Below are 13764 nucleotides of genomic sequence, written 5' to 3'. Positions count from 1 at the left end.
CTTATACTAGGCAGATTAAAAAAATAAATTTCCAGGGTTTTCTGAGGCTATTTAAAAGAATACAAAAATATTGTAGTCAGACAAGTTTTAGCCACCAGAATGGGGAGCATTATGTGCTTTGGAATTGCCTTGTGTCAGTGTCAGTATTGGTATTGCTCCTCAAAACAGTCTTTACCAATTTCACCGTATTAATTCAGCTGAGCTAGGCCCCTTTATCTGACTAAGCAAGACTGCAGAGGAAGGCATGTCCTGAAAATGTGTAAACCATTTTTAACTGCACTGTTTGGGGGTTTACTCTGACTTGAAAGAAACCAAATTTCAAAATCCCTCAAAATAGAAATTTCAGACTTCTGAAAAACCCGTCTCTTAGAACAAAAGAAAAAAAAAAAAAAAGAAAGCAAGTGTTTTACACATTCAACACTTTCTGGTTTGGTGAAAGAGAAACATGAAAAGTAACAAGTACAGAAGCTTTGCATAAACTCTGCAAAGGAGTGAAATCATTCACTTGCATGTTCAGACAGTGCAGCCAAATAAAAGGCGCTGTTACAGAAAACAGTATGGAGTTGTGGGGAACAGCACAGAAGTACTTGCTACCTACAGGCAAAAAAGCTCCACATCTCTCACTCCTGCATATTATTACATTTACATTCCCAGCCTACACAATCTATCAAAGCATGTTTTTCTCTATTTTGTTTCACATCCTTGGTTGAGAGAGAAATCTAGGAAGCAAGTCGTGTTCCTCACATGGGGAGACCACAGAAGGGGTGCTGTGCACCCCTCCGATTACCCACTTCCACACAGTGCACCCATTGTGATTAGGCTCTGTTTTGCTGCATTTGGTGGGGGTGGGTGGCAGCTTTTGGCAGCCACCTGTATTGCTGGATCATTTCCAGAAAGGTTGCTCAACAGACATCTATGCTACCAGGAACTGTGCACAGGCATCAGATGGATCTCTCCTTCTTAAAGGAAACTGCACGAAAATACACTTTCCTTATCTTCAAAAATTCTTTGTGATTATTTGCCGTGTTCACGGAGCCCTTCTATGCAGTCGTTGCAGGGGAAGGGTTCCTAACTTCATGCCGATACTTAGAGGTTTCACAAAAAGCATACCATATTTCTAGCTCAGAATTCACAGCATGGGTCCACTCAGGGGACAACAAAATACTGATTCAATGATTAACAGCACTGAAAAAAAGAGTTTCTGTCAGCTGGTCCAGGTCATTAGTCTCCCATGTCAGAATAAGTCATGGATGGCCAAATATTAAGGACAGTATTTTGTTTATGAAGTGGCAATAGCAATAGCCTTAGGGAGAAAACATATAATACAAGCGAAGTACTGAAAAATAAAACCAAAATGCTGATGGTCATGCTTGCACATAATAGCAACAGGTAAGCAGTAAAAATATAAAGCAGTTAAATATACAGGAAATGTTCTCATGGAAGAGATATGAAGAGATTACACTACAAAACAGGAAAGGCGAGAGCACCTTACTTTGTTATTAAGACAGTAAGCATTAAATATCTTTTGCTCAGTAAAACACTGTAAAACAAACTCAGCAGACGAAAATATTGCTGACACAGGCACCCCACAGTGTATTTTTTAGGTAGCCTAAGGACATGGACCTGTACATTTAGACTGCCATGTCAGACATCTGTCAAGAAAATCAGTGTGTCCACTTCTGCCCCTTTAGTGGGAAGTACACATTCAAAGTCTTTTGGTAGGTTTGAAAAAAATCTCAGATGAATTTATTGAAATGGAGAACAAAGAATTTACCACAAGTAACCCCGTGCAGGAGAAGAGCAAGACTTCATCAGACTAAATGCACCAACAGCTCCCTCTTGATGAGGACGTGTACCCGAAGTGTGAATAAAAGTAACTAGTGTCTGAAAACACAAAGCAAAATCCAGCCTGCACAGAGCTTTCACTACAATATGGAAAACATAATTCACACAAAGCACTCAATATACTCAGAAATATGCTGCTCTTCTTAGTACATGATGTTAATTCCTTCATTATATGCCATAAAGCTCCATCTGAGGCACAGGAAAGCTTCCATTATTTCTTCTCTTCCTCAATCTTTTCTGTTTTTCTCTCCAACTAACTGGAAACACATAACATGTTTCAGACTTGGTAGACCACATCTGAAACAAGGAAAGTATTAACTCCCTGGGCCATAAAGTGATATGCCAGGAGGCAAGATGAAGTAAAAATGGCATGTTTACTCTCCTATTCTATACTGCCAACTCATGTCCCACATGGAAGGACAAAGTTATAGCATTTATTCCAAAAAACAGAGGAATAAAAGAAATTTGTGAATTAAGTTTTTGAGGAGTATTAGAACATACAGTTGTATAAATAAACTGATGAGCTTTTCCTCCTCTGGGTGCAGAACAGCATGAATTGTTATGATGGTTTTAATTAGGAGACTAAGGCTAGTGTTTACTTATTCTAATAAATAATTTTGTTCAAAGTAACACCACCAGAATGTTTAAAAAAAAAAAAAGGAGAGGAAGATTTTTGTGGGCCATTTTGGCTTTTCCTGATCTTGTTAGGATATGAAGCACTGTAGAAACACTTCCAATGACTATTAGTTGCAAAGGAGATTTTAATAATGGTACACACCCTTGTACTTACTATTCTCTTGAACAATTTCCTAAAAGTACCTGTGGAGACTTGCAATTACCAAGTTGCTATCAAAGTGTTTGCCTTACGATCACAACAGTAAGCGTTCACCAACCATCAACATTCAGAGTCTGAATTTCAGCATGTTTTCCAAAGCTCCCAGGTTTTCTGCTCAGCATGTTAAATCTCTGCAATTCCACATGATTCAGACAAAGACTATACATATGTGACATCAAACAGAAACTACAGAATCACTTCAATGCAATTCACTCTAAGTCAAACTCAGACTTGTTTATACATGAAGAGCCATTCACCCTTCACATGAAACATGGAGAAAAGTTTTCCCAACATTCCCCCAGCCTTTAAACAACTCTTTGATTTCAACAAATACACCAACAGAAACAAAATTCTCATGGATCACCACACCAAGTAGAAACAAACCACTGGGATAACAAAAGCAAAACTTGCCAATACATCTGCAGAGGCACTAGAAATGCTGTCCATGAGAAAAGCAAGACAACTAGTCAGGGCTACACTTATATTTCCCAGAATGTGCCAAATGGCCTCATGGAAAAAATAACAGATGAGAATAACAGCCACTACATAGATGATTGAAGATAGGTAGATAATCAGTAAAGGGGAATATTGCCAGCAGGTTAATACTTATTTAAAACTATAAACTTTCAGCCCTGATATTCCAAAGAGACCTACAAAGTACTTCCAAAAAATAACTCAAACTAAACTTATAACTCAACCAGATACCAAAAATCATGGACTGACTGCAACTTTTTTTTTTTTTTACACTTCATAATTTTCCCTACATCCTCAACACTCTTCTCTTCCTCCCTGTGCCACACATGCTTCATAGATGATAAATAGATTTATCTTTTTTTTCAACTGACTCTATCTTAAAACCTCTTCTCTTGCTATTAACTTGCTATCCTTTCTCCACTGTAACCAACGTTGTTTTCTCTCAAATGGTCTAATAGCACAATGAAGTTTAACTCTGACAAATGGATTTCGAGCTACATTATGTGGCTGCTTCTGTTTCCAAGCTACAAAATTACTTGTGCCTAACAGCTTTGTGAGTTTTCCTCCATCCACATTTTGGTTAAGATTAGCTTTCACTGTGGATTTAGCCTAGTTTAAAAGCACTTTGTAACACCATAAACAAGGCATTGCAGAAGTAGTCTACTCTAATTTACAGAGCATGATATAAAATGATAAAGGTTGGTTACAGTATTCCTACTTCGGTACTGTTCTACTGAAGTTCTCTCCCCTTGCCTGCAAAGCATAGACAGAAAATCTTTCTTGCTCCTCATTCTTTAATAAAACTGCAATCACTATCACGAACATACAACATTTGAGGATAAGGCAATTTTCATGCAGTAACTATCAATAAAATTAACTTCACATTGACTATTTCTTGTAGTAAATGTCAATAAAATAAATTAGACTTTGATGGACGCACAAAATTTCCCACTTCACTAGACCTGAGATTATCTTTTTTTTTTTTCTTTCAGGCTTAAATGAAAACTTACATCTTTTCCCAGGACTCTAAGTTCAAACTGTGTTTCCTTGAAGTGAACTTTTGTGATTCTAGGCCTGTAACATTGGAAAAAAAGACAGATGGAACTTCATGAGATTTTCATTTCAAGCATAACAAAATATGAAGTTCTATATACTTTCAAACAAAGACAAAAAGGAATTTGCAAGTAGATTTTTTTTTCAGATATGCACCAGATAACAACAGAAAATTAGCAGTATTTAAACATTTCAGCATGATATGGTAAAGGTGAACTATTTTTTTCAATACTTGGATTATCAAAGAATTTTAAATCTTTATAGCCCAGATAAAGATTAGGAATTCCGAGTATACATTTTTTTTTTAATTTATACAATTACCCTTTCAAATAGGTATCACAAATCACAGCACTACTGTTGTTGTTTTAGCACAAACTGCACATTTAAATTATACATACCAAAAATATTTTCCTACTTGTTTTTTATTCTTGTAGACAACAACTCCTGTAGGTGTCAATCCTAAAAAATATTCAGACTTATTTTCACCCTAGAAAATAAAAATGTATGACATTTATATGGTTAAAAGTTGTATCACTGTAGCAGTAGGTCTAGTGAGGAAGTCAGTCTGATGACTGACTTTGAACATACTGTTTCACTCTCTGTGCAAAAGGGCAAGAAAAAATGGCAATGAGGGAAAGCATGAGAGATTCCACACGCCATGGTGAAAGAGAAAAATAACTTCTTTTTTTTAGGGAATTACTTTTGGCTATTTAGCAAACAGCCAAAACTCAGAAACTAAACTCTTTATTCAGACACGAATGCAATAGATATCATGACATTAAGCTGAAGGCAAATAGTGATTTTCTGACCTGTTCTGCTATAATGTTATAACCTCATAGCTGCCTTCTCCCTCTTAAAATAGTTTAACCTGCGTATTGCTAGCAAGTGACGGAGCTCCTTTGAGAGATTCAGAACATTTGTTTGTTCAGAATGGGTACTGACATGCAAGGAACAGTCACATGCATCATCTCCTCCAAAGGAAACCACTCCTGAGGTCAGAATCCAAATCACAAGCTGTGTTGGGAAAGAACAGGGTGAAAACCCTGCTGCCAAGGGGCAGAAGGCCCCCGCCAACCTCATTTACAGTCAGTAACCAAAATCAGATGAACCCTAAACTTGAAAGAGTGCATGAGTTTAAAAGAAAGTCAGCTGCAAAAGCTCAATCACCTGCCTACTTGAGGCAAGGAGAAAGAGCCCTGCAAGCTCTCAACCAGCAGAACAGGAACTGCAAAAAATATAAACTGTGAGATGGACCGACTGTAGAAAGTGTCCTTCTGCATGACTACTGATGTGCCAAAGCTCCAGCACACCCGGAGAGCTCTGCCTGTGCTCCTCAGTGAACTAACAGCTAAGCAACTTTTCTTTTAATATGACCAAATGAGGACAAGAACTACATCTCTTCATGTGTGCAGCTTCAGTCTCAAATGAGAGCTTTTGTTGCTGTTGTAATATAAATAGAAATTATTATATTAATGGGTTAGACCTGGGTGTATTACAAGTCTTGCTTCAATACTCAGGCAGGGTTCTTATTGCACAGCAAAGCCAAGCTACAAGGAAAAAAAAATTCCAGGCTCTGCTAATTTAACATGAATTTGTTGCATCATGTTGAATCTTGTTCCAGTAACTCCCCCAGTTTTTGTGGGTGGGAGGCTCACAGAGCATGGTATATGAACACAATTAAGCCACAGGGTGCAGTAAAAAAACACTTCATATTGCAGGCTCTGCAATTTTCAGCAAGAAATACATACTTAATCTTCTGGTAGTATCTTGATTTCTTTATTTTCTTTCGCACACAGAATCACAGAATGTCAGGGATTGCAAGGGACCTCAAAAGATCATCTAGTCCAATCCCCCTGCCGGAGCAGGAACACCTAGATGAAGTTACGCAGCAATTTGTCCAGGTGGGTTTTGAATGTCTCTAGAGAAGAAACTTCCTGTGTTACAGTTTGTACCCATTGCCCCTTGTCCTATCACTGGTTGTCACCGAGAAGAGCCTGGCTCCATCCTCCTGACACTCATCCTTTACATATTTATAAACATTAATGAGGTCACCCCTCAGTCTCCTCTTCTCCAAGCTCAAGAGCCCCAGCTCCCTCAGCCTTTCCTCATAAGGGAGATGCTCCACTCCACCATCTTTGTGGCCCTGCGCTGGACTCTCTCCAGCAGTTCCCTGTCCTTCTTGAACTGAGGGGCCCAGAACTGGACACAATATTCCAGATGTGGTCTCACCAGAGCAGAGTAGAGGGGGAGGAGAACCTCTCTCGACCTACTAACCACCCCCCTTCTAATCCACCCCAGGTACCATTGGCCTTCCTCGCCACAAGGGCACAGTGCTGGCTCATGGTCATCCTACTGTCCACCAGGACCCCCAGGTCCCTTTCCCCTACACTGCTCTCCAACAGGTCGTTCCCCAACCTATACTGGAACCTGGGGTTGTTCCTACCCAGATGCAAAACTCTACACTTGCCCTTGTTGTATTTCATTAAATTTTTCCCCACCCAACTCTCCAGCCTGTCCAGATCTCGCTTGATGGCAGCACAGCCTTCTGGTGTGTCAGCCACTCCTCCCAATTTTGTATCATCAGCAAACTTGCTGAGAGTGCACTCTCTTCCCTCCCCCAAGTTGTTGATGAATATACTGAATAGTACTGGTCCCAGTACCGACCCTTGAGGGACTCCACTAGATACACGCCTCTAACTAGACTCTGCCCCATTGACCACAACTGTCTGGCTTCTTTCCTTCAGCCAGTTCGCGGTCCACCTCACTACCCGATCATCCAGACCACACTTCCTCAGTTTAGCCATGAGGGTGCTGTAAGAGACGGTGTCAAATGCTTTACTGAAGTCAAGGTAGACCACATCCACCGCTCTGCCGTCATCTATCCACCTCGACGTGCCCTCATAAAATGCTATGAGGTTGGTCAAGCACAACTTCCCCTTGGTGAAGCCATGTTGACTGTCCCTGATGACACACTTATCCTTGAAATGCCTTGAGATGGCACCAAGGATAAGTTTTTCCATCACCTTTCCAGGGATGGAGGTGAGGCTGACCGGTCTATAGTTACCTGGGTCCTCCTTCTTGCCCTTTTTGAAGACAGGAGTGACATTTGCTTTCCTCCAGTCCTCAGGCACCTCTCCTGCCTGACTGAGGATGTCAGTACTTTTATAAAGTACTGACATCTAACTCACTTAACTATCTACATTACATCTCCCCATTTGAACTTTTGATTTTCTTCTATTCAAAGAAAACCCTGCCACAAGCACAATAATTCAAACAAGACAGAATGATGTTTCCACCAGGAGCACATAGCCTCCAGGTGATGACTTGGATCCAGTCCCAACATACATGCTGTTCTACAAAAGAAGTGGAGGGTTTTGCTGAGGCAACTTCCAATGCTGCATGAAGCAGCAGAGAAAAGGTGGAAAGGTACTCTGGATCTTTAGCAAAACTTTCACAACAAATATTAAAAAAAGCCAGACATGCTGCTGCTACTCCACCCTAGGTTTTGCAATAGCATTGAAAAGGTTTAAGGACACACTTGCTGTCATTTACACAAGAATAATGTGCAAATTCTTTTGTCAAAGACAAAAGTTATAACCCTCTCTCATCTCTCCTGACACTTGCACTGATTACTTATTTAGGTGAATTGGTTTTTTCCAGAGTATAACTGATTGTCTTTTATAGGTGGAATAGAATCACAGCCTTTCATCTGAAAACCATTAGGCTTCTGTACGTATAACTAAATTAATCCCCTTAGTCTGTAAATGTGTCTTCCTTTGCATTTCTTAAGTACAGGGTTTCCTTTCAAGTTATTCTGTAGCAACTAAACTGCATAAACACTCTCCCCCACATTAGCACAAGAATTTTTTTTTTATTGTTACCAAGTTTAAGATATTCAAACAATACTTACATAAACAGGATGGAGATCCACTCCATACATTTCCAGGGATTTAGCCACCCCTAAGAAGTTTGCTTCTGCTTCAGCAGGAACCTGACCCCTGTGAACAAAAGTCTGTGTAAGAAATTTGCACTTCCAGTCAACATACTAAAATAGATCATACTAATAAATGCAGTTTGCTGGACTCACACTAATAAATGCAGTTTGCTGGACAGGTATGCAACCCATCCTACCATTTGTTTAGACTGTTATTATCCTTTCAGCACTGTACTTCTGCTCACTCCAACTGAGAATGGACAGCAGGCACGAACTTTTACTAAACCCCCTGCTGTAAGATCCAACCACAGATATATCCTATCATAGATACAATTTATGACTACTGCAGTGGCTGATCTTTTCCCTGTTGTCAGGATCACACTTCAGACATTCCATTTTTAGGCTTGAATATGCAAAATAACTTCTTTTTTCCACTAACTACATTATTATTAATAAAGCAGGAATGGAATGATTGACTGGGGTACTATATACCCATAGCAGTGCTGAAGATACAAAGGATGTCTGTCTGAAAGCAGATTTCATTATTTCAGATAAAATATTCCTTTCTTCATAAAATTGTGCCTACAGCAAGCCACACCAACTGGTAACACCCAAGTCTGTGAAAACAAAATCTGGAATCTGTCTCAGGAGATTACCAGTTTCAAAGATCCGTTTTACCCTCCTATCTGCAAGTATCAATTCATCAGTTAAAAACTACCATCAGTTGCACGCTGGTAGGAAACAATAGGGGAAAACCAGTGGGAAAAAAATCCTGGCTACTAGGAACATATCTGATATCACTGATGAAGGATTTACTTTCAAAAAGGGCAAAATGTTTAAATAAATTTAAAGACTTCAACAGACAGCCTCAAAATTTAATTTGTTCTTCCCTTCATAACTGCCATTGATACAAGTGTAAGACTCTCTGTTGCAAGACTGAAATAACTGAAGCTGCATTTTCATGTTTACTCCTTTTTAATACTTCTGTGAAAGCTACTGGACTTTTATCAGGAAAGTACAGCACATCTTGTGAAAATATCAACTCAAAAAGGTGCATCTCCTGCTTCATCCTTTGACTGTTCTCTTGGGGAAATACTTCACTGCATTTGCTTCCTTTCAAATTCAAGGTGTGAAGCAGAGCTCAACATCTTGACTCAAGGCCTGGAAAAGTCCTGCCATATGCACATTATTGCATCTTGTCTCTACATTCTCTCCAGCCTAGAAGCTACCTTCCAGGTTTTCCCAACTTTGTGTTATGCCTGACGAGGTAAAAAACACAAACAATGCGAAAGATGTGAAACAGCAGTGCTAGCATGAATGCAGTTGTACAGGTATTTAAAATACCTTCTTTGTATCTGGGAGATGGGCTGCTTCAGCTCATCTGATCCACCCAGCAGCACTGGTACTGTTTCAGGTGTTAGCCTTTCTTTCCAAAGATTCCTGGAAAAGCCATAGAACTAAAGCTTGTAAGAAAAATCCCTTTCTTCAAGAGCTAGATTTCCCAGTAGATCTGTGATTCACCTCTGTATTCACAATATGCAGAACACTGGCTATTCAGCATGCCAGTTCTGTCACATGTGACATGTTTTATCCCCTTCTGCTATAAAAATTTACTGCACAGCTTTTGAGGTTTTGATTTTGTTTAAATCTTGTTGGTAGCTCTCAGAAATGTAAGCAAAATGTTCACTGGAGCAGTATTGACTTACTGAGTACCCAGGCAGGCTAAATCTCAGTCCTGAGCTAAATGGATTACCCCTTTAATGAATTAGTGCTAGAATGCAACATCAATTTAAATACCGCTGTTAGTGTTTCCTTACTGACCATGCTTAGAAAAATGCTGATGTGCTTATCCCTATTCTCACCTGTCTCTGAAAGTACCGAAAGGCCCAAATGTCAAATAAGTGTGTGTGCATGTATAAGTCTTTTCACAATGGTACGTACTTTATAAGAAAGTGTAATTGCAAAAATATTAAAGGAAGTAAAGATGTGAGCTAGATCTTCCGAGGGAAGTAGGTGGAAGCCGGAGGAAGAGGTCCTCCCAAATGCAGATGGAAAAGACAGAACGTGAAGGAGAGAGGGGAATGTCAGGGACTGAAACAATTCCCACCATTACAAAGGGTGTTTCATTATTCATTCTGACCATGTATGAAAACACAAACTCTTCTCAGCATCATACAGCCTGGCAATACACTCCAAAACTATAACAGTTTTTGCAGTTGGTAATGACAGAGCAGGCAATGTAATAGCCATGCAGCGGACACGCACTGCTCATTTAGATGGACATCAGTGCCACTGATGGCCATAAACAACATTGAAGACTACTCTGAAAACTAACTATAGTATCAGGGGCACTTTAGCTTTCCTTATGCCCCATTGAAAGCATGTAATATCAATTCAAAACACATGAACAGCTGCCTTGGCAAGCACCAGTCAGTCCCAGATCTGCTGCAGACTGAAATGGGCAATGTCAGAGGGCCAAGACAAGCTTTCCCATTTGCACTGAGGAATCACATCCCTCCTCCAGCACCACGAGCATCTGCTTCCTCACTTGCAAGTCCTGAAGCCACTGTTTGCGCCTCCAGATGTGCATGACAACATGAGGTCACCACACCCTGATATCTGACCTTGGGATTGTCCTGCTGATTTCCAGATGGGACAACAATCACAGTAGGCAGGCTGCAAAGAATTTATGCAATCAGAAACTGCCACCCACCTCTGACTTCCCTCACCTTACTTCATTTAGAAACTTTCTCAAAAAACTGAATCCTGAATGAATCTCTGAATAGCTGTTTTGCCATGTAAAAAATCTGAGAGATGACCTGTGACCAAAACCAGTTTATCTGGACATAACTAGTAGAAGCAAGGTACATGTAGTGCCACAGCTGTCTTGCAAAAAAAAGCCCTGCACTTCCATGCTGAACTCCAGAAAGGATAAAGAAGTTCTTCCAAACCATATCACAAACCTGTCCCTAAAATATCTCTGGTAGGTGAGATAATTTGGGATATGCCCTCAGCCATTCTAGCTTCAAACTTCTTAACTAAAGAGACCACTGTCACCTGTGGAGAAGTCAATGCTGGCAGTACTGATGACTGCCAGGCAGAACTAGCAATGGGTACACCTTCATTTCGCTATCTTTTCTGATGCTGCTAAACCCCTGACAGCTAACTGCAGCCAGGCAGCAAAAGAGTATCAGAGTTCTAGATCAGTAAGTGTATAAAAACACTAGAGACAGTGTTAAGACAGTTATCACTCCTCTTCGGGACCACTGTTCCCCTGGCTTCTGAATTTAATCTTCAAGGTTACAAACTTTTGGAGGCAAATCAGTCTTAATCTGATTTACTACACTAAAGACTACAGAAACCTGAGAGAGAGGAATGAAGGTTGCTTAGTATCAGTGCCCTGGTACATAGCAATTCATCTCAAGTTTCACTTCTCAAACACAATCTCTGTGATGTTGAACCAAACAAATGCCCTGTGACTAAGTTTCCAATCTCTGGAACAGAAAAAAACAGTACTTTTTTACTTCATAAAAGGACCTGTAGTAAGGTTCTCTGTAACGCATCAATTACTATAAGACAGTCAGGCAACCACACAGAAATAATTATTGAACAACAGACTTTCTTCCCTGAAAGAGAAAGCTCAGGTCAATGTGGCTGCTGGCACAGAGTTCAATTACAGATTGAACAGCTGCGTCTCTGAGTTAATACCTATTCTCATTAAACAAGGCACAAATAGCACTAATGTGCAAAACTATCCAGACTGTGGCTTCATTATAGCAAGAGAATCAAGAAATCTAGATCTACATACAAGATGGCTAGCTCTGATTATCTCTACGTTAATTTGACAAAGGGTATGATGAACATACTCATAAAATATTCTTTACTGTTCTCATCTTAATAAATGGTTATATCACAATTGCACCTAACGTGGATTTGTTAGAACAAGCTTCTTTATACTTACCAGGAACATGAACTTGGAGATAAGCAAGTAAATGTTTACTTTGGCTTTATATACAGTTGAACTTCTGGCATGTATTTTATTTTCAAAACCAATTTCATGGTTTGCATTTTTGAAGGCACTATGGCCTAATATTTGGAACAGCACATTGGGAAGCCAAATATCTCTGATTTGCAGTGCTTTCACACAGTGAGTGGTGGTTTGGCCTCTGTTATTCATACATGAAGAGTATGTCAGTCTAAACTAATCTCACTGCAAGTGTTTCATACATAGAAGGCCATTTCTAAAGATGAATAAGAGGGACAAACAGTGGCTCTGAATTGATGGGGACATTTTTGTATTTTTTGTATGACCACGTTAGAGTTAAAATGCCTCTTTAAGAAGACTACGTACACAGCTGCTGCAAATGCATCCAGTATTTAAGCTATATTCACACAGGATCGCTTTCTGACTCTGCCTTCTTTACTGGAAATTATGTTCTTTGCTCCAACTTCCCTATGAGATTAATATGTTTTTCCTCTCTATGTTGCTGCTGTTGTTCCTCTCTCAAATACTGACAGAACCAATGGGGCCAGGGGTTACCAGTTCTTGTCTCCTGGTTACCCTAATTGCAGTTTTGCTTCCCACTCTGTTGACAAGTAATCAAGGGAAGGCAATGTAGGTACAAATTACAGTATGACAGAAAATGAACAGGCTCCAAAAGCAGCATCTTGAGATCCACCATGAGGCAGAGATTATCCAGAATGTCAGTGATACATATACAAGTCACATGTTCTGTGTCCAAGGTGATTAGTATTCCAATAACTGGAAGATGGAGAATTGCAGTTTTGCAATCTCTATTATAAAATGAATCTGCCCTTTCCAACTTTGATGAAGGTTAAGTTGGTATTGCACGAATCTCCCAGGTCTGCTGACAGACATGTTTCGGATCTCTGTAGCTCTCCTTTGTCCTGTCTGCAGTGCAATATTCTGCTCCCACAACCTCTTCAACAGTTGCCCCTGCCAAGTACCATAACTCTCGCTTATTCGCACCTTCTCAGCTCCTTCTCATACATGAGAAATGTTATCAGGTACAGTTTCAATGTCTGGGAACTTCTGTAGTGCCTTGCTCAGTTTAAACCAAAACTATTTTGAGGGCCACAAGATAACATGTGTTTCCACTGCTTTAAGATCAAATGCAAAGTTTTGGAATTTGTTTGGTTTTTGTCCAGAAACCAGCACTTTTATTCAGTGCTGCCTGTTTCTAGGTGCCACTTTTTTTCCTACAAATCACGTGTTCTTCCTTACAGTGGAATCCTTTGTATTGACCACTGCCAATACGTCTTACGTAAGATATGTTGGTTCATAAAATGAAAGAACTTCATGCCTGTAAAACCAAACCGTCTCTTTAATTCATGCAGATGTCGCAACTGAGGTTATCACTTAATCCATGGACATACAAACTACTTTCCTGGTACCTCCTGCAATGTGAGCTGCTCCCACAAAGATTCATGCAAGTTGCTACAAGCACTCCTCATTACCACAGCTAAGGATCTTGCAAGAAAATAGAGGCTTCACTGTATGAAGTGCTGCTGTACATTATTAGATTAAAAGTGGTTTTGTCCTAACAGTTCATTTGAATACATGGGACACTATGAAGAAATGAAATGTTATTAACCCCATCTT

At 39.8% G+C, this 13764-nt stretch overlaps 1 protein-coding gene across 1 annotated transcript in view; it reads right to left on the bottom strand.

The window, feature by feature from the left end:
- The window catches only part of EPB41L4A (erythrocyte membrane protein band 4.1 like 4A), a 135855-nt gene that overhangs the window by 56296 nt on the left and 65795 nt on the right, over window positions 1-13764 (bottom strand). The window contains exons 7-9 of the mRNA XM_065655949.1: window positions 8118-8205; window positions 4606-4694; window positions 4165-4228 (exon numbers count right to left, since the gene is read on the bottom strand). Of these exons, the coding sequence (XP_065512021.1) occupies window positions 4165-4228; window positions 4606-4694; window positions 8118-8205 (241 nt within the window). The remainder of the gene's footprint in view (window positions 1-4164; window positions 4229-4605; window positions 4695-8117; window positions 8206-13764) is intronic.

Source organism: Caloenas nicobarica, chromosome Z (genome assembly GCF_036013445.1).
Source record: "Caloenas nicobarica isolate bCalNic1 chromosome Z, bCalNic1.hap1, whole genome shotgun sequence".
Taxonomy (NCBI): domain Eukaryota; kingdom Metazoa; phylum Chordata; class Aves; order Columbiformes; family Columbidae; genus Caloenas; species Caloenas nicobarica.
Note: the sequence above shows the minus strand (reverse complement) of the source record. Positions and strands in the feature narration are given on the sequence as shown.